The sequence below is a fragment of the Pelophylax lessonae genome (assembly GCF_965119305.1).
Source record: "Pelophylax lessonae genome assembly, chromosome: 3".
NCBI lineage: Eukaryota > Metazoa > Chordata > Amphibia > Anura > Ranidae > Pelophylax > Pelophylax lessonae.
The window spans coordinates 304,407,802-304,429,766 of record NC_138770.1 but is presented as its reverse complement, the minus strand read 5'-3'; the positions used below and the strand labels follow the sequence as shown (position 1 = coordinate 304,429,766).

At 44.3% G+C, this 21,965-nt stretch overlaps 1 protein-coding gene across 1 annotated transcript; it reads left to right on the top strand.

Moving 5' to 3' along the window:
• Nucleotides 1–2,261: 2,261 nt before the first annotated feature.
• LOC309551890 (receptor-transporting protein 3-like) lies at nucleotides 2,262–20,723 on the top strand (the record flags this gene model as incomplete). The annotated part of the gene is made up of 3 exons (XM_082252604.1): nucleotides 2,262–2,308; nucleotides 14,100–14,275; nucleotides 20,258–20,723. The coding sequence occupies exons 2-3, from the start codon at nucleotides 14,136–14,138 to the stop codon at nucleotides 20,721–20,723; spliced, it is 606 nt and encodes a 201-aa protein (XP_082108730.1). The 5' UTR covers nucleotides 2,262–2,308; nucleotides 14,100–14,135.
• Between the last annotated feature and the right edge of the window lie 1,242 nt (nucleotides 20,724–21,965).

Genomic DNA, 21,965 nt, shown 5'->3' with positions numbered 1-21,965 from the left:
ACGGACACTGTTTTTCCTGGAAGACTCTGCCAGCAGCTCCACCGTCAGCTTCTCTGGATCCTCTGCAGCTCAACTCCACACCCAGTTCACTAGGCCGACTGCCTAAGACCACCTTCCTCATACACAGCAGGAGGAGAGACAGCCGTCAGCCTCCTCCTGGGACTCTGCTTCCCACCAAAGATACCCTGTCACATTGCCCCCCCCCCAGCTTTTTGGGCAATCCCAGGATACATTGCAAGAATGCCCTCATAACTGGGACTCCCACAAAAGCCAATGTGTCACTGGCTGGGTTTCCTCCACTGTCCAACAAGCTCCCTCATTGGATACAGTGGGGACACTCCCTCAGACCCAGTGAATCCCACCTAGAAACATGTAACAGGCAACCTAATAGATCAGGCATACCTGCCAACTGTCCCGTTTTTCCCGGGACAATCCCGGCAAATAGGAGCCTGTCCCGGGTATTTTACAGTGTCCCTGTTAATCAGGAACATTGTAAATCATTTAAAAAAAAAAAATGTTTTTTTAATTTTGTGCCACACAGTGTCGCTCTCACCCCAGCTAGGAGTTGTAGTTCTGGCAGCAGGTTGTCTCTCTCTCTGTGCCCACTCACTCTTCCCGCCTGTCGCAAATTTAATGTGTCACCGAAGGCAGGGTGTCAGCATGGTGCACTTTCCAAAATCCGCCAGCAAGGGGAGGCAGAGCACCTTCCGACAAGCTGGAGGCCTCACACTCCATTAATTACTACTATCAATAATGTTTTTTTTATAGATATAATTTATACACCTGTTAATTGATACATATATATATATATATATATACAGTTTTCTAGCTCTAGATAAATGTGTGTACATATCCGTGTATGTGTATGTGTGTGCATATATATATATATATATATATATATATATATATATATTGCTCAAAAAAATGAAAACAGACCTCAATCCTCAATGGGAAAAATCTCATGCTGGATATCTATACTGGTATGGACTTGGTAATGTGTTAGGATGATATGGACTGGGTAATGTGTTAGGATCTATACTGGTATGGACTGGGTAATGTGTTAGGATGATATGGACTGGGTAATGTGTTAGGATCTATACTGGTATGGACTGGGTAATGTGTTAGGATCTATACTGGTATGGACTGGGTAATGTGTTAGGATCTATACTGGTATGGACTGGGTAATGTGTTAGGAAGGAAAGGATGCTACATTGTTTTATGTAAATGAAAATTATCACCCTACAGAGGGCTGAATTCAAAGACAGGTGAATAAAGTGTGAAATGTGCTCAGGTGTGACCATACAAAAAATGGAATATGGAAATATAAATTAAGTATTAGGTGTAAATAAGTACAATAAAACCTAATTATACCAGATAGTATAATCGTACTTATTTACACCTTGTACTTTATTTATATTTACATATTCCATTTTTTGTATGGTCACACCTGAGCACATTTGACACTTTAGAATTGCAGGGAATTGTGATGAGAATTTTAAACTTTAGGCAGAAGTAGTGCAGCTGAATGGGAGAATTATTCCAACTCTGCTACTTTGGCCTCAAGTTTTCAATTTCCTTTTCAATTTCCTGTAATTCTCTCTTTATGAAGTAGACCCTATAATCTGATAAATAGGCGGAGATTAATTATGCGGAGTGGGCGGAGCTTCAGGGAAGTGGGTGTGGTAAGTAATTGATAGCTGTGCTGCAAAGTGTCCCTGGAATTTTTTTTCAAATGTTGGCAACTATGGATCAGGCTCCCCTGAAAAGCAAAAGGAGCAGTAGATGCTTTTGCTTAGCATCTACCTACCTAGGAGGGTGCTACATTATATTATATACAGTGTAACACAACTTTAAATGTATCTAACAAATTGTGGGTAACTTTCATATGTTTTACAAATGTAGTTTTACTGAATTGCTTCTTGCAGGTTCTACATTCAACCTTTTGAAAGAAAGCAACAAGGACTTTTATTCTAACAATTTCCTGAATGTCTTTTTAATGTTACATTTACATTGTACAGCTTGGTGTATCCTATAAATAGGTATATATTTTATACACACGTTTGAAGTTTATGGTCAGCATTTCTGCTATACAAGCGCTGGAAGATCAGAATCAATTGACAGTAACAGATGATGCCTGGCACAAAAATAGGAAACTGAGAGATGCTTTAGTTTCGTTTCTCAGGTGATTATCCCATGGGTGGAGAAAAGGGAATGACAAACCAAGCATATATAAAAGCAGAATAAAGGGTCTATGTGATTCTTAGAGAGCAGCTGGACTGTGCCTGAGCAGATTCCCAACACTAATAAGGTAATAATGCATTACAGATTCTTAACACAAATGCTAAATATGATTTTACTCTGTATTGTATTTTTCTTTTTTTTTTTTTTCAAAGTGCTATTCCTAATGTAAGTGGTATCAATGGTGACATGTGTATGTGAAATCATACACATTTGTACATAATCCTATATTTTTCTAAATTATTGTATACAAAATAACCTTTAGATGTTTTTAGAGCCAAATGTTTTGCTAAATTATTTGCTACAGTTACCATATCCAGAATTTAAATTTTTTAAAAGAAAAGTTCAGCAAAGATTCATTTCAGCTTTATTGCAACAATTACCTGAATTCAATTGTAATGCTACTTTCACAGTTTAATTTCTTGATGTGTCTCATAGTTATAATTGGATGTTATATACAGGGTTGTAGATTCTCCCTTTTTATTATTATTTCAGGTACTTATATAGCGCTGTCAATTTATGCAGCGCTTTACATATACATTACATATTCACATCAGTCCCTGCCCTCAAGGAGCGTACAATCTATGATCCCAAACTCACATTCATACATACATAGTAGGGCCAATTTTTTATACAGGATCCAATTAACCTACCAGCATGTCTTTGGAGTGTGGGAGGAAACCAGAGTACCCGGAGGAAACCCACGCAGGCACAGGGAGAACATGCAAACTCCAGGCAGGTAGTGTCGTGGTTGGAATTCAAACCAGTGACCCTCTTGCTGCTTGGTGAAAGTGCTAACCACTACACCACTGCTTTTTAGGCTACGTTCACACCTTGGCGTTGCTATTTACCGACCTTTTTTTGGGAGTTTTTTCAGGCGTTTTTTCAGGCATTTTACAGGCGTTTTTACAGCCGTTTTTGTGCAGGCGTTTTTAGGTTAACAAGTGACCAATGGAAAAAAAATAAAAACGCCTGTAATCTGCCCAAAAAGAAGCTCATGTACTTTTTTGAGCGTTGGGCGTTTTGCTTAAAACGTCAAAACGCTCAGATGTAAACAGGGGCCATTGAAATGAATAGGATCTGTCTTGTTGGGCATTTTTTGAGCTGATCCTAGAGCAGAAAAATGCCCCAAAAACGCCCCAAAACGCCTACATGTGAACGTAGCCTTTTAGGCTACGTTCACATCTTGGTGTTGCTTACAGGTGTTTTTTAGGCGTTTTTTCAGGCGTTTTTATAGGCGATTTTTCAGGCGTTTTACAGGCGTTTTTACAGGCGTTTTTAGGTTGACAAGGGACCAATGGAAAAAAATAAAAACGCCTGTAATCTGCCCAAAAAGAAGCTCATGTACTTTTTTGAGCGATGGGCATTTTGCTCACAGCGTCAAAACGCTCAGATGTGAACAGGGGCCATTGAAATGAATAGGATTTGTCTTGTTGGGCGTTTTTTGAGCTGATCCTAGAGCAGAAAAACTCCCCCAAAACGCCTACATGTGAACTTAGCCTTAGGCTATCTTCACATCTTGGCGTTGCTATTTACAGGCGTTTTTTAGGTGTTTTTTCAGGCGTTTTACAGGTGTTTTTACAGGCGTTTTTAGGTTAACAAGTGACCAATGGAAAAAAATAAAAACGCCTGTAATCTGCCCAAAAAGAAGCTCATGTACTTTTTTGAGCGTTGGGCGTTTTGCTTAAAACGTCAAAACGCTCAGATGTGAACAGGGGCCATTGAAATGAATGGGATTTGTCTTGTTAGGCATTTTTTGAGCTGATGCTAGAGCAGAATTATGCCCCAAAAAAGCCCCAAAACGCCTACATGTGAACGTAGCCTTAGGCTATGTTCACATCTTGGCGTTGCTTACAGGCGTTTTTTAGGCGTTTTTTCAGGCGTTTTTATGGGTGATTTTTCAGGCGTTTTACAGGCATTTTTACAGGCGTTTTTAGGTTGACAAGGGACCAATGGAAAAAAATAAAAATGCCTGTAATCTGCCCAAAAAGAAGCTCATGTACTTTTTTGAGCGTTTTGCCTAAAACACTCAAAACAGCGGCCATTGAAATGAATAGGATTTGTCTTGTTGGGCGTTTTTTGAGCTGATCCTAGAGCAGAAAAACTCCCCAAAAATGCCCCAAAACGCCTACATGTGAACTTAGCCTTAGGCTATCTTCACATCTTGGCGTTGCTATTTACAGGCGTTTTTTAGGTGTTTTTTCAGGCGTTTTACAGGTGTTTTTACAGGCGTTTTTAGGTTAACAAGTGACCAATGGAAAAAAATAAAAACGCCTGTAATCTGCCCAAAAAGAAGCTCATGTACTTTTTTGAGCGTTGGGCGTTTTGCTTAAAACGTCAAAACGCTCAGATGTGAACAGGGGCCATTGAAATGAATGGGATTTGTCTTGTTGGGCATTTTTTGAGCTGATGCTAGAGCAGAATTATGCCCCAAAACGCCTACATGTGAACGTAGCCTTAGGCTATGTTCACATCTTGGCGTTGCTTACAGGCGTTTTTTAGGCGTTTTTTCAGGCGTTTTTATGGGCGATTTTTCAGGCGTTTTACAGGCGTTTTTACATGCGTTTTTAGGTTGATAAGGGACCAATGGAAAAAAATAAAAACGCCTGTAATCTGCCCAAAAAGAAGCTCATGTACTTTTTTGAGGGTTGGGCGTTTTGCCTAAAACGCTCAAAACAGCGGCCATTGAAATGAATAGGATTTGTCTTGTTGGGCGTTTTTTGAGCTGATCCTAGAGCAGAAAAATGCCCCAAAAAACCTACATGTGAACTTAGCCTTCGGCTACCGTCACATCTTGGCGTTGCTATTTACAGGCGTTTTTTAGGTGTTTTTTCAGGCGTTTTACAGGTGTTTTTACAGGCGTTTTTAGGTTGACAAGTGACCAATAGAAAAAAATAAAAACGCCTGTAATCTGCCCAAAAAGAAGCTCATGTACTTTTTTGGGCGTTTTGCTTAAAACGTCAAAACTCTTAGATGTGAACAGGGGCCATTGAAATGAATGGGATTTGTCTTGTTGGGTGTTTTTTGAGCTGATCCTAGAGCAGAAAAACACCCCAAAAACACCCCAAAACGCCTACATGTGAACTTAGCCTAAGAGTAGTCATAATTTTTTTGCTTGATAAATGAAAGACCAAAACCAATTCACAGCACAGAGATGTCGTTATTTTCGGCTGAGCACCTAGAGCTGCCTCAACATACCTGCAACATCCTCTAATCCAGGGGTGCCTAACCTATGGCCCAGGAAAAAATCATAAACGTACTTAAAAATGTTGATTTTTTTTTTTCTAATTTAAACAAAAATGTATTTACAGTTAACAAACGCATGCTGCCAATAGACTTTTATAGGTTTGATCTTTCAATAGAAAAATATTCCACTCTTCACAATCACGCCTTATTCATGTTTCAGTTTATGGCAGACCCTAGATTTGTAAAGAACTACAGTGAGGGAAAAAAGTATTTGATCCCCTGCTGATTTTGTACGTTTGGCCATGTGTTTTGGGTCATTGTCATGCTGGAATACCCATCCACGACCCATTTTTAATGCCAATACCCAAGATTTGACAGTACATGGCCCCATCCATCATTCCTTTGATGCGGTGAAGTTGTCCTGTCTCCTTAGCAGAAAAACCCCCCCAAAGCATAAAGCTTCTACCTCCATGTTTGATGGTGGGGATGGTGTTCTTGGGGTCATAGGCAGCATTTCTCCTCCTCCAAATACGGCGAATTGAGTTGATGCCAAAGAACTTGATTTTGGTCTTATCTGACCACAATACTTTCACCCAGTTCTGCTCCGAATCGTTCAGATGTTGATTAGCATTAGTAAACTTTAGACGGGCCTGTAGATGTGCTTTCTTGAGCAGGGGGACCTTGCGGGCGCTGCAGGATTTCAGTCCCTCACGGCGTAGTGTGTTACCAGTTGTTTTCTTGGTAAATATGGTCCCAGCTGCCTTGAGATCATTGACAAGATTCTCCCGTGTGTTTCTGGGCTGATTTCTTACTGTTCTCATGATCATTGAAACTCCACAAGGTGAGATCTTGCATGGAGCTCCAGACCCAGGGAGATTGACAGTTATTTTGTGTTTCTTCCCAGTGGCGTACCTACGGGGGGGGGGCGGGGGGGCGGGCCGCCCCGGGTGCCACGCACTGGGGGGGTGTCAGGCTGCTCGGAATATGTCAGTGTGAAGGAGCTGCAGTTTCTAAAGTCCGCGCTGCTCGCGGGGGCGGCGGCCGGCGGGAAGAAGGTGAGCACTGAGCAGCCTCCTCCTGTGTGTCTGTGTGACTGTCTGGACTGGAGAGGAGATGGGACAGCTGGATATAGAAGGATTCATCTTTCCGTATTTCTCCTGCTGCCGTTGAATGGCCGATTCTCCTCTCCCTCCTGCAGTCAGTTAGCGGCAGCAGGAGGAATATGTAAAGATCAAATCATCTATATGCAGCTGTCCCATCCCCTCTCCTATACAACTTGCTGGCCCCCTAGTGCTCTCCAGCCCCCCCCCCCTTGCTCTTAACACCCCCTTCTCTTAACACCCCCCCTGCTCTAAACACCCCCCCTGCTCTTAACACCCCCCCTGCTCTTAACACCCCCCCCTGCTCTTAACACCCCCCCCTGCTCTTAACACCCCCCCTGCTCTTAACACCCCCCCCTGCTCTTAACACCCCCCTGTTCTAAACACCCCCCTGCTCTTAACACCCCCCTGCTCTTAACACCCCCCTGCTCTTAACACCCCCCTGCTCTTAACACCCCCCTGCTCTTAACACACCCCCTTCTCTTAAAACACCCCCTTCTCTTAACACCCCCTTCTCTTAACACCCCCTTCTCTTAACACCCCCTTCTCTAAACACCCCCCCTGCTCTAAACACCCCCCTGCTCTTAACACCCCCCTGCTCTTAACACCCCCCCTGCTCTTAACACCCCCCCCTGCTCTTAACACCCCCCCCTGCTCTTAACACCCCCCCCCTGCTCTTAACACCCCCCCCCCTGCTCTTAACACCCCCCCCTGCTCTTAACACCCCCCCTTCTCTTAACACCCCCTGCTCTAAACACCCCCCTGCTCTAAACACCCCCCTGCTCTAAACACCCCCCTGCTCTAAACACCCCCTTGCTTTTAACACCCCCCTTGCTTTTAACACCCCCCTTGCTCTTAACACCCCCCTTGCTCTTAACACCCCCCTTGCTCTTAACACCCCCCTTGCTCTTAACACCCCCCTTGCTCTTAACCCCTCAGTGCTCTTAACCCCTCAGTGCTCTTGCCCCCCAGCGCTCCTTAGCCCCCCAGTGCTCTTCAGCTCCCCGCAGTGCTTTTCATCTCCCCCCTATGCTCTCTGGCTCCCCCAGTGCTCTCCACCCCCCTGTGCTCCCTGCCTCCCCCCTCAGTGAGTTCCACCCCTGCGCCTTCCAACCCCCCTACAATGCTTTTCAAACCCCTCTTAATTCTCTCCAGTCCCCCCCCCCCTCCCCACGCCCTTCAGCTCCTCCAGTGCTCTCTGCTTGCCCTGTGCTCTCCGGCCCCCCTAATGCTCTTCTCAGTCTCTGACCATCTCTTGGATCATGTCCTCAGTCTCTGACCATCTCTTGGATCATGTCCTCAGTCTCTGACCATCTCTTGGATCATGTCCTCAGTCTCTGACCAACCATCTCTTGGATCATGTCCACAGTCTCTGATCATCTCCTGTATCATGTCCTCAGTCTCTGACCATCTCCTGTGTGTTTTCTGCAGTCTCTGACCATCTCTAGTATCCCGTCCGTAGTCTCTGACCATCTCTTGTATCATATCCTCAGTATCAGATTTCTCTTGTATTAGGTCCGTAGTCTCTGACCATCTCTTGTATCATGTCCTCAGTCTCTGACCATCTCTTGTATCATGTCCTCAGTCTCTGACCATCTCTTGTATCATGTCCTCAGTCTCTGACCATCTCTTGTATCATGTCCTCAGTATCTGATTTCTTTTGTTTTAGGTCCGTAGTCTCTTACCATCTCTTGCATCATGTCCTCAGTCTCTGACTATCTCCTTTAGCATGTCTCCAATCTCCTACTCAAACTTAAACACATTGATAATAGTATTAGCTATCTGTCTATGCCAAAGGTAGGGAGGCAGAGAGTGCAAAAGGGGGAACTGTGATTAGAGAGACAGGGGGGGGGGGCAGACTGCAAAGGGCACTGTGATAGGGGGGCTGGGAAATTTGTGCAATAAATATTCTTGGAGACATTACAATTTTTTGCGGGTGTTTTTACATTTTAAAGTGGGGGGGGGGGGGTGCCAGATATAGGATCCGCCCCGGGTGCCAAATGCTCTAGGTACGCCACTGTTTCTTCCATTTGCGTATTATCGCACCAACTGTTGCCATCCTGTCACCAAGCTGCTTGAAGATGATGTTGTAGCCCATTCCAGCCTTGTGTAGGTCTACAATCTTGTCCCTGACACAGTTGCGTTGGGAGGGGGGGGGGCCTTACAGGGGCTATAGCCCCGAGTTGGCCCCCAAAAAGCCCTGGGTCTCATATTACTTTTTTAAAAGGATTAGCCCCGAATCACTCCCAAGGCCTGGGGTTGGGGTTCGTCGGGGGTCAATACCTCAGCATAACATCCATCCAGTGATTGGTGTGGCGGCAGCAAATAAAGAGTGGAGCTGTCAAAATGAAGAATTGATGTCGGGGTGGGCGGGGCCGATATGTGGGCCTCCGCCCCTTGTTCCAATTACCTTATAGACAAAGGTAGTGGCTAGTTCCTGCCCAGTAGAAGGACCCTGGTGATGTCAGCAGACAGTCACATGGTACAGAGAAGAGCAGGAAGTGGACATGAACTAGTTACAACCCATTTGGCTGCTCTGCAAGACAGGTATGTTCAAGGCTTTTATCTGCTTAAACTTTTGGAATCCCTGCCAAGGAGTAGGACTGTCTCAAGGGGTGTCTCTGTCTGTATATGATGGGGGGGATGTCCCTGTCTGTGTATGAGGGGGGGTGTCTCTGTCTGTATATGAGGGGGGGGGTGTCTCTGTCTGTATATGAGGGGTGGGGTGTCTCTGTCAGTATATGAGGGGTGGGGTGTCTCTGTCAGTATATGAGGGGGGGTGTCTCTGTCAGTATATGAGGAGGGGGGTGTCTCTGTCTGTATATGAGGGGGAGTGTCTCTGTCTGTATATGAGGGGGGGGGGTGTCTCTGTATATGAGGAGGGGGTGTCTCTGTATATGAGGGGGGATCTCTGTCTGTATATGAGGGGGGGATCTCTGTCTGTATATGAGGGGGGATCTCTGTCTGTATATGAGGGGGGGTCTGTCCCCCTGTACTCCTCTCCTCTACATGTCTGACCCCCTGTACTCCTCTCCTCTCCATGTCTGACCCCCTGTACTCCTCTCCTCTCCTCTCCTCTCCATGTCTGACCCCCTGTACTCCTCTCCTCTCCATACCACCCCATGTCTGACCCCTTGTACTCCTCTCCTCTCCTCCTCATCTGACCCCCTGTACTCCTCTCCTCGTCTGACCCCCTGTACTCCTCTCCATTTCTGACCCTCTCCTCTTCTCTCCATGTCTGACTCTCTTCTCTCCTCTCTATGTCTGACCCTCTTCTCTCCTCTCTATGTCTGACCCTCTCCTCCTCTTCTCCTCTCCTCTCCATGTCTGACCCTCTCCTCTCCTCTCCATGTCTGACCCTCTCCTCTTCTCTCCATGTCTGACCTTCTCCTCTTCTCTCCATGTCTGACCCTCTCCTCTCCTCTCCATGTCTAACCCTCTCCTCTTCTCTCCATGTCTGACCCTCTCATCTTCTCTCCATGTCTGACCCTCTCCTCTTTTCTCCATGTCTGACCCTCTCCTCTTTTCTCCATGTCTGATTCTCTCCTCTTTTCTCCATGTCTGACCCTCTCCTCTTTTCTCCATGTCTGACCCTCTCCTCTTCTCTCCATGTCTGATTCTCTCCTCTTTTCTCCATGTCTGACCCTCTCCTCTTTTCTCCATGTCTGACCCTCTCCTCTTCTCTCCATGTCTGACCCTCTCCTCTTCTCTCCATGTCTGACCCTCTCCTCTTCTCTCCATGTCTGACCCTCTCCTCTTCTCTCCATGTCTGACCCTCTCCTCTTCTCTCCATGTCTGACCCTCTCCTCTTCTCTCCATGTCTGACCCTCTCCTCTCCTCTCAATGTCTGACCCTCTCCTCTCCATGTCTGACCCTCTCCTCTTTTCTCCATGTCTGACCCTCTCCTCTCCTCTCCATGTCTGGCCCTCTACTCTCCTCTCCATGTCTGACCCTCTCCTCTTTTCTCCATGTCTGACCCTCTCCTCTCCTCTCCATGTCTGACCCTCTTCTCTCCATGTATGACCCTCTTTTCTCCATGTCTGACCCTCTTCTCTCCTCTCCTCTCCATGTCTGACCCTCTTCTCTCCTTTCCTCTACTCTCCGACCCTCTTCTCTCCATGCCTGACCCTCTCCTCTCCATGTCTGACCCTCTTCTCTCCTCTCCTCTTCATGTCTGACCCTCTCTCCTCTCCTTTCCATGTCTGACCCTCTCCTATTTTCTCCTCTCCATGTCTGACCCTCTCATCTCCTCTTCTCTCCATTTTCTTTTTTTCCAAATTTGTTCTTTGTAAGTCTTTTTTTGAGTCCAAGTCTCCTTCCACCCTCTCTGCCTCCCTGTTTGGTGAACAGCAGAACGATGTACTGCATTCCTCTCTGGACCAACTGCTACCCCATTGGCCCCCACCCTACTTGGCACATACAGTATGTCACATTTCATTAACCGAAAGCTTTTATTTCCTCATTTGCCATGCCTATCAACATTCTGACGGTTAATGCAAGGGGCCTAAATCACCCTGAAAAATGCAGGCCACTATGGAGAGAGGCTATGCATCTCAATAGGGATATCCTGTGTGTTCAAGAGACTCATTTCTGCAAACTGTCACCGCCGTCCTGTAGTCACCCCAGATACCCTCACGTGTTTGCTGCCTCATTCACTAAGAAGAAACGTGGGGTGATGACCGCAATTAGACACTCTGGCCTTCAGCTTAATCTCCGAAATTTCAGATCCAGCGGGCAGATACTCGATCCTGATTTGTGACATAAACTCATCACTGACAGGAGCTGTCTAGGTCTATATCAGATGTAAGATTGCTGAACCGGGGCTGAAGGAAAGTATAAGCACAAGCATCCGAGGAACACATGAATGGTGTCACCCTTTCATACAGATATATACAACTGGTGACTAAAGCACGTTCAAAATGATTTTTAATAGTCACGCCACCAGACTCTGCTGGACCTTACAGTAGGAAAGTATTTGCCATGAGGCTCCCACACTCCACTGGATCTCTACAGGGAAAAAAAATGAATGATGAATTAAAACAAAACTTTACCCATTACAGTTTGATAACAATTAATGTTCTTTAACACAAAAACATACATTCCACATATAACACAAATCAACAATTATGCCACTAAAATCAGTGTGGGCTGTAAATTGTGTCCTGTATTGCTCCTGTCTCTTCTTGGCTCAGTTCGGTCCCTTTCACATGAGGGCAGGCTCTGCTGGGGTCTACCTGCTCAGTGGGGAATCTATCTGCTGGTAACCGCTGAGCAGGCAGATGGCTGACCGTCCGTTACGTGTCGTGACGTGACGTGTCCGCTACACTTATGCAGAGTGGAAACAGACACAGCCAGGTCATCTCTATGAGTGGTCGAATGTAAACGGATCATCTGTCTGTTCAAATTTGACTGCCATCCGACCGACTGGTTCAATCTCTCAGCAAGCTGCTTGAGCAAGCCAGATCGACCAGCCAGATGGATCGAGAACAGATCCCCACCCCTCTGTTTTTAGTGGACAGGATCGGATGTTGGCGGGTGTCAAGGGACACATGTCTGATGACATCCACCACTCCACAGAGAGCAATGGATGGTCCAATCGGAAAAACTGGCAGGCGGACCCAATTGGTCCACCTGTGTGAAAGATCCCTTAGAGAGGAAGGCTGACAGAAGCTTTACAGTGCTCAGGTTAGCATTGCAAATGTCATAGAGCTAATATCAGGAATAAAACATGAGACATATTCTTGTAAACTTAGTGTTCCTAAACCCAGGAGCTTGCATTCACTGTATCTGGTCTCCCACAGTACACAGAACATGGAAATGTAATTATTTTAGTAAATATAAACTCCTAAATACCATTTCTCATCAGCAGTATATAGCAGTCTTGTGACTTCTATCAGTGTCTGGTAAAGCTTGTAGGAAGAGTTTTAATTTTACTCTGACTGTCCAATGAGGCTGCAGGACCCCTGGCCCTCTGTCTGGACAACACCGGTTAGCCCTGTGCTGATCGCATGCACCCTCCTAAGAAAAAAAACTCTCTAGCCACTTGCCGACCGCCGCACGACTATCTACGGCGGCGGTCAGCCCCTCACAGGCAAAGTGACGTAGGTCTACATCGCTCGCCTGTGAGGGTTTAGGGAGCGAGCGCGCGCCGCCGGAGGCGCGCTCCCGCTCCTGCGTGGTCACGGACCCCCCCCGCGCGTGTGACCGGCGGACCCGATCGCCGCCGGCCACTCTACGATCGGCGGGGGAGAGGGAGAAAGTCAGGCAGCTTGTGTAAACAAGCTGCCTGTCATTCTCCTCTCTGTATGAGAGATGATCACATGGATCTACTATGTAGATCCATTGATCACTCTGCATACAGTTGAAGCCACAGCCAATCACAGTTAGAATCACGCCCCTAGGGACACACACAGCCCCTCCCTCTCAAATAAAGTTAACCCCTTCACTACCAGTGTATTTTTACAGTAACAGTGCATATATATAGCACTGATTACTGTAGAAATGTCACTGGTAACCCCAAAAGTGACAAAAATGTCAGTCAAGGGTCCGATCTGTCCGCCGCAATGTCGCAGTACCGCAAAAAAAATCGCAGATCGCCGCCATTACGCGTTAAAAAAAAAAAACAACAAAAATGACAAAAATCTTTCCCTTTGTTAGTAAACGCAATAACTTTTGCGCAAACCAATCAAAATACGCTTTTTGCGATTTTTTTTTTTTTTTACCAAACATAGGTAGCATAAAACAAATTGGCCGAAAATATTAAAAAATTTTGATTTTTACATTTTTTTTGGGGGAATTTCATATAAAAAAAAGGGAAAAATATTGCTATTTTTGCAAAATTTACGCTCTTTTTTTGTTTATAGCGCGTGATCAAAAAATCGCACAGGTGATCAAATACCGCCAAAAGAAAGCTCTGTTTGTGGGAAAAAAAGGACGCCAAATTCGTTTAGGTACAGCGTCGCACGACCGCGCAATTGTCCGTTAAAGTCACGCAGTGCCGAATCGCAAAATACCCTCTGGTCGTTTAGCAGCCAAATCCTCCGGGGCTTAAGTGGCTAGCAAACCCACCTGAGCATGTGCAAGTGATTCCAAAGGCTCTGTGTTATTAGGAGATGGATTGGGGACTGGAAGTAGGGGAGGATCAGAGAAGACAGGTTCAAACAGACTTTTTACACAATGAGGATTAACCCCTTAGGTTCCACAGTGAGTGTAACCAGCATGCTTTACTGCATATACAGGCTGATTTTACTGTGGTGGGTTTAGTAACACTTTAACTCTATTGTGTTTCCCTAGCAGCAGAGTTTGTCCTGTCACCTCTCCTACTTTTCATTTCTCTCTACCTAATCTGTGTTAGTGGATTTTAAAAAGTATAGGAACATATTTTTAATGTTTTACATAGCTATACTTGGAAAAGGGGCCAGCCTAAAGTGATCTATCAGGACTTCATTTTCTGACTAAAGTTCCACTTTAAAGGGAATTTAAAAATGGTTACAAAAGTAAATGCCTAATAAAAGTCTAAAAGCTATTACTCTTTTTACCAAGGAATTATTGGTTGTTTTTATGCTGTTATTACAGGAATACTACAAGTGCAAAAAATAACATTGACTGAAAATGAATGAGCTTGTGTGGAAAGAAGCATTTTCCAGCCAGATTGAGGAATTAGAAATTCCCGATAACTGGAATTTCTGTTTTGATATGAGCATTGAAAAGCACAACTCTGGACTGGTTTATACACAGCCAACCTTTGGCAGGTATGTACATTTTTCTTATAATGAAATGACATCACTTGTATAACAAACACATTAATAAATGTAATTTTAAAGCCTATGTAAACCCTAAAACAAAATGTAAAATATTGCAGTTTCCAAATCCTTAGATATGATGACCACATTAGTTTTCTTTTCTATTCTCTTTTCCCTTCATTTTTTTACCTGGTAATCCTGTCACTTATCTTCATCCACACCCTTGGACAGCCGCATTGTAGCGTTAGATGCACTAGCAGATTTAGATGGACTTGACTAACCAATTAAAACTGAATTTTAGCGAACACTTTTTTAAGCAGTTAGAGTAACAGTTTTCCTTTGGGATTAGTATTTTGCATAAATGAATAAAAGCTGGCCATTGTAAGCACCCCTGTAAATGGTTTGTCCCTACCCTCTAACTGCCACTTTTGCTGAACACTTTGGTCTGTTAAAGTTGAAAATAACAGACTTGCTGGCCGGATTAAAAGGTGAAAATAAAGCCTAAGGAAACTGATACAGACACCACAAACAAAAGGCAGACATATTTCTCTTTTTACATGAAGGTCAGGTTGCTATAACCCAGCACAAAGTTTCCTCTTACATCAGAGTCTGCAGGTTTCCCCTTTACAGTGCAAGGGAGAAGTCTGCAGACTTTGATATAAAGGTGAATTCTGATGTAAGTCATGTAGCACTGTACCTGTAGGGCTTGCTGTGTGATGACCATTCCTGGCCTCCCTCTGGTTACCTGCAGACAGTCACTAGGGGATTTTTCAAACATCCATCCTTACTGCTCGTTACTCAATCAGTCCAGGGAATTTGGTTTTGTATTTATTGTTGGAACATGGATATGAGAAGAGAATAGATGGATACTTCAACTCTACTATTCACTGTAGATAAGCTGGTGAGGCCAAGTGAGAGTTGTCCTTATTTGTGGAAGCAGACACACTGCTTTAACCATACTGCCACTTGTATGCATGAATTAAGTCTTCTTGCTCTCTATAGCAGCAGACTTGATGCATCTACTTTCTCTTCAGGACACTCTCTAGCATCCCCTTGACTGACACCCATCCACTGACTCTTCCACTGAAGGGATGGCCCTCTCAGGACAGGCCCCATGACACAGATATGAACTCATTGTTGGCAGAATCAGATCCTTTCCAGTGTCTCCCTTCCAGTCAGCTCTGCAGAACCTCTGGGTTCAGCTCCTATCTGATTTTCAGGCCCTCAGGTCGACCACTTGAGGCCACATGGCAGCTTCTACAGAGGAGGGACAGCTGCCTCCTCCCTCCAGAACCCCGCTCTCCAGCCGAAGACCCGAGCATATGTTCCCTTGGCATTTATACAGTCACCCGTCATGCACCAATGCACTTTCCTCTGCCAATCACAAGGGGTGTAACAATGCCTGTGCCCTCGCTTTTCAGGTTTCCTCCCTCTGTCCAATATGCCTCCCTGTTGGACCAGTGTGAAACATTGACAAGCTAAGGTGCAACTGATCCTGCTCTCTGATAGGCAGAGAGCAATGTAAATTTACCTGGCAATCTCTCTGGTATGCAGAGACCCAAAAACTATACTCTCTTCTAGCACCTACATATGAGGGTGCTACAGTGGGAACTCTGATGTAAAGGGGAATGCTGTGGATCATGATGTAAGGGAGAATGCTGTGGATTCTGGTTTAAAGGGGAACTCTGATGTAAGGTGGTCTCTGGTCACCAGAGCCACCCTTATATCAGAGTCCACAGCAATCCCCTTTACATCAGGGTTCCCACTTACATCATGGTCTGCAGCATTGCCCTTTTACATCAGTTCCTTTTTACATCAGGGTCCTCAGATGTTCCCCTTGCCATTGCACTGTAAGGGGGAATCCTGCAGACTCTGACATAAAGGGGAATTTTAGGGACACTGATTTTATGGGAAACGCCAGGAACTCTGATGTTGGGGGGGGGGGGCTCTGGTGACTACAGGCCACCTTCTCCCAGATAGCAAGCAATTATGCTGAAAGTTTGAAAGTGACTTGCTAAGCTATTGCTAGAGTTGCCAATTGTTGCACCATTGCAGCAAGTCCGCAGTGCATGACTCCAGATCAACTTTCTTTGCAAATATTCTGCAACTCTGCTGCAAGTTCTAGTTCAGTTATGTTGTGCAATAGTCATCCCACCACAGGGGTCACTGTGGCGGAAATGTCATGCTGTAGACTTGCAGAGCTCTTGCTGTAGACTCACCACTGCAACTTTGCTCTTGCAAAAGACTTGCCATGCAAATTTGCTACAAATTGGGAAAAGTGTCGTCTAGAACCTGTCCTTCAAGTGCTCTGCAAATGTACAAATTGCCAAAGAAAATGTGCAGCAAGTTAGCAGACTTACAATTCAACACAGCCACAAATTTGTCCTTGCTATCTGGGCTGGAGAGTGAATACACTAAGGTAAGGTGGGTGGGGGGTTACTGATAGAAGGGGGAACCTTTTATATCAGTGTCCTCCCTTACCTTAGTGTATTCACTCCCCCCCCCTTACATCAGTGACCCACCACAGACTTTGCGTGGTATGGATGGAGGCTGGAGCTGTCTCTGACCTGCCACCTCCATAAAACTGGGGGCACTGAGGGCAGGTTTAGTCAGACCATGGTCCTTCTCTGCTTCCTGATCCTCCATTCTGGACTCCTCCCCCATTGCCATTCCTGGCAACCCCACCTACAATTCGTAAAAGGTGCTAAGTGGCCTTCCCGAGCTTGAAGCCATATATTTTTCCTGCCAGCCACCAGCTGTAACTGACATTTACGGACAGTGTAAAAATCGGGCAAATTTTACAAACTGTCTGTTACATTTACAGACGGATGGCAACCTTGGCTTTCACTAAAGCAATTATAAACAATTACACATTTATTTTTATTATTTATTGATATCAGGCAATGTTACATTTTAGCCCTACTTGCAATTGGGCATATTTTTCACCTCCTGTGTCGTCCTTGTGTTGCCATTAATTGTTAATAGCACCTCAAACATGGCAAAATATATGCGTGTTTTTTTTTTACACGAAAAACATGCATCAAAGGTGACAAAACGCATGGTTAAAAAATGTGTTAAGTTCAAATCTCAAAAAGGTGCATGAACTACTTTGCTGCGTTTTGTCGCACGATACGTATGGTGCAAAAAAACACCAAAAACATGCATTTGCATTTTGCGCTTGCTCACAAAGCTCAAAGTGTGAATGCAGACTTTTAAATAATAAGAAAAAAATACTTGCTGCTAAATGCCATTTCCCCTAAATCAAACAAAGGGCATGGGGGAACCAGGAAAGTGTGGCAGCAAGCGTGCCGCCCCCCCCATCTGAACCATACCAGGTCACATGCCCTCAACATGGGAGGACCCCTCTGGCAAAGTGAAATGTCTCAATGGTGATAAGGACTCTTTTAAGCTCCCGATACCATCCCCCATTCGTGAATGAATAAGAGGCAGTTACTCATTGACAAAATAACTAAAGTAAATAAATAAACTTTGACAAAAAAAAACAAAAAAAAGTCCCACATGTAAATCAATTATTAATCACGTTGCTCAGTGATAAAGACCTACATCATTCATAAGTGACGCCTACTTTCTTCAGAAATGTAGGCCAATATATATTCTGCTTCATATTTGTGGTAAGAAAAAATCTCAAAAGCATATATTGGTTTGCGCAAAAGTTATAGCGTCTACAAACTATGGGATATTTATTGGATTTTTTATTTAGGGTTTTTTTTTTATACTAGTAATGGCAGCGATCAGATATTGACTGCGATATTGCGGAGGACAGTCTGACACTTTGTGGGAACCAGACACACTAATACATTGCTAAAAATATCACTGTACTAATGACACTGGCTGGGAAGGCAATCAAAGGGTTAACTGTGTGCCTAACCAGTGTTTTTTTGTAAACTCTGCGCTGCTTTTAATAAGGGAAAAATCCATCACTTTCTACCTGTCAGAAGAGAGCGCTGCCTTGTTTACATTGGCAGAGCTCCATTCTGTGTCTCTGGCTGACGATCAGCGGGTGCCAGTGGACATCCATTGCCTGGCACCCACAGATCGTGAGTAATCACAACAGAAGTGGCCCGCTGGCAGCGTGCGCCCCCTAGGCGGAGGTGCCAAATTACGTGTATGTGATCCTGCTCAGAACGGCTGTCCTGTAGCAGTATATCTGGTATGGGACGGTCGGGAAGTAGTTATATTTCCTCAGCTGTCAGCAGAATGTAAATAAAGGAGCAGGGTATCCCAGGTCACATCTATTATAGAATTTTGCAAATGAGTAATTTTTTTGTTCATAAATTTGGGCCAACGTTTTATACTGCTACGTATCTTTGGTAAAATAACCCAAATTAGTGGATATTCTTGAGTCTGTGTAAAAGTGAGAGTCTACTCCCAGGTTCACACTGGGAAAAGTTTGAAATCGTGAGAGTTCAGCTGGACTTGCATGATTTCAAACCAGCATTTTCAGTCCAAATTTGGGGGCGATTTCACATACATCTGTGTGAGTTCCTGCACATATGTCTATTGAAATTGCCCCTGAAGTCGCCAAAAGTAGTACAGAAACTACTTTTTGGAATTGGTGAGGCGCCACAAAGTCAGCGTCACACCGATTCGGAGGGTGCCACTGCCGGCAGTTGGCTCCGATTTGACATGCAATTTGACATGTCAAATTGGACCAATGTGAACCTGGGCTAAAAGCTATGGTGCCAATCATTGAAAATCTATCACACCTGATGTACTGATGGAATTTCATTTCTTGAGGCCCTAAAATGTCAGAACAGTACAAATACCCTCCAAATTACCCCTTTTTGGAAAGTAGATAGTCCAAGGTATTTGGCAAGAGGCATTGTGAGTTTTTTTTTTAAGTTGCAATTTTTTTCCCACAATTCTTGGGGGGAAAATAGAGAAATTCATTTTTTTTTTTTTAAACAAAATTATTAGTGTATACGTTTTTTTTTTTTTTTTCTCTCAAACATGATATAGGCATACTTGCAATTGCACAACAAAATACATTCTGCTACTCCTCCGGAGAATGCTGATACCACATGTGTGAGACTTTTCCACAGCCTCATAGAGAGGTCCAACATGCAGGGAGCACCATCAGGCGTTCTAGGGGCATAAATTACACATATAATTCCCTGATTACCTATCGCACTTTTGAAGGCCCTGGGGCACCAGTACAATGGAAACACCCACAAAATGACCACATTTTTGGAAAGCAAACACCCCAACATATATTCTACGAGGCATTATGAGTCTTTTAAACGAGGAGTGTGCACAAAATCAGTGCATGTGACCAGCTGTGATTGGACATTTTCATTAGCTCTTCACCCTGATCGGGGAGGGGCTGTGTCCCAAGGGACATGCCTCACCCCCGATCGCTGGGGGCGCGCAAGAGCGGCGAGAATGGGCAGACTTCATATGACGCCCACCCAGAGGGGAGGGAGGAGAGGTTCCTGCAATGCGCCGGTAGAGAAGGGGTTAATAATACCCAGGACCCCCTGTGATGCCACTAGCCAAATATGGTCATGTTCATATTTGGTCAATGGTGTCAACTGGAATACCCCGTCTCTTTGTTTACATTCAGCTGTGGGGCACTTAGTTACAGGCATGTCACACCCAGCTGACTCCTAAATCAAGAAGTCAACTTTTTTGGATCCTTAAGTGATAAGAAATAACAGGATAGTTGATGCTCTTTTACAGTATTAATTCTGCTATAAATCTGCCAACACTGAGTAGCATCATTCCCAGCTCTTATGAGATTTTACAGATGGCCTAATACAGTATAAAGTAGTCAAAATTAGAATTCATAACAATGCCATAGTTGTACATATTTTAGAAGCTGAACATCGCATTGTTACTGATTGAACAGAAGCAGAATATTCTAACAGTCAGTTTGTTGATTACTGCTGCTCCTTATAAACTATTTATTGTTTAACCCTTGTAATACAAAGAACTTCAGTTGTGACCTACTGTATTTTTCTTCTCCCTTAGCTTCCGTTGCTCACGTTGTGCACGCACCTGGAACTCCTCAAAAGTACTGGTATTGTTCCTTCTAAATCTAAACCAATATTCGAGGCGTGGAACAGTGAAAACGAGAATTTTCAAGCAAGGTTGTGATCGTTGCACCGGTCCTGAGGGAACCCCAACGATGACATCTGACAACATTGAAAGAGTTGTTTGTAATTTAGTCCATAAAATCCAAAGAAAGTTCTATAGGGTGAATGATCCATATCAGGAAAAGAAGTCAAAAATCTATGGGCCCTTGGAAGGTTCACATAACCAAGAGCGTTGTGAGGCATGCAGATATGGTTTATGTGAACAACAGGAGATGGCTTGTGGATATAGCGCACATAGGGAGTCTAATGGGGAGGGAGAATCGGCTGCACCTGCTATTTTGTCTGTCGTGAGCCTGGTCTCGGGTGTAGCAGCATTGGCACTGTATTTTGCAAATAAATGATTATTTTGAGAAAAAAAAAGTAGTCTTATATAGTCATATGTACACATGCATATATACCATAAAGTATATCTCTAGCCACTTTTTTTTTTTTTTTATAGGATAGGTAAGGGTTAAATCCCTGCCAGGCAGTGCCATCTTAAGAGCATTATAGGCCCCCGGGCAATGCAGTGCACTAGGGCCCTGCCTACACAATCACCCACGAGAATGAAAATGCAAATTATCAATAAGGCGATATTTATTGGTACAGCAGTGCCAAGCTAATGACAACTTTCAAGTTTGGCAGCTAAGTCCAGTGAACACACACACACGGACGGGAGTCAGATTTCACTGTCATGTGTGTGCCTGTTCCCGTGGAGACAGACAGGCATTCCTGCATTTGTGGGCATCCCCTCCATCGCCCAAGTGGCCTGACAGCAGCGCAGGGCCGACAGGCGCTTGCCACCTTCTAAGTTCGGCGGCAGGATGCACACAGAATTCAGGACTAATGCTTGGCTGGGCAGGTGGGGCCCCCCAGGCAATTGGGGCCCCCGGGCAACTGCCCAGCGTGCCCATTCGGTAAGATGGCCCTGCTGCCAGGTTATTTTTTTGTTAAATGTGTACCATTGTGTAAATGTACATTTACTTCCTTTGCCAGAAACACAACAGGAATTTAGTGGATATCTCCCAAAGTGAGGGGAATTTCATTCACAGCAAGCTTTTTGCATAAACGCAGGACATTTATTTTTAACATGGTCTACTATGGAACATGTTCACATCAATGCATTTTCATGCATCTGCATTTTTGGAAAAAGTCATGGACGTTTTTAAACGCAAAAACTGTGCTTTTTGTGGTTCAATAGATTTCAATGGAGAAGCTGTAGAAAAGCATGTAATGCGTTTTTACGGCATTATTACTGCGATGTACCCTTTGCATTTTTTTTTTTTATCTGGTTAACAACAAATTTGCCCAAAAAAAAAAAACAAGCATAAAAAATGCAAATCGTTTCAAAATTGCGGTTAAAAAAAAAGCCTTTTGGATCACCCTGTAAGATTTTATTTACTTCAAGAATGTTGTTTATTTAACCACATAAGGACCAGGCCTATTTCTGACACTTGTTGTTTACAAGTTAAAAATCTGTATTTTTTGCTTGAAAATTACTTAGAACCCCCCCAAACATTATATATATTTCTTTAGCAGATACCCTAGAGAATAAAAAGGAGATCATTGCAATACTTTGTCACACTGTATTTGCGCAACGGTCT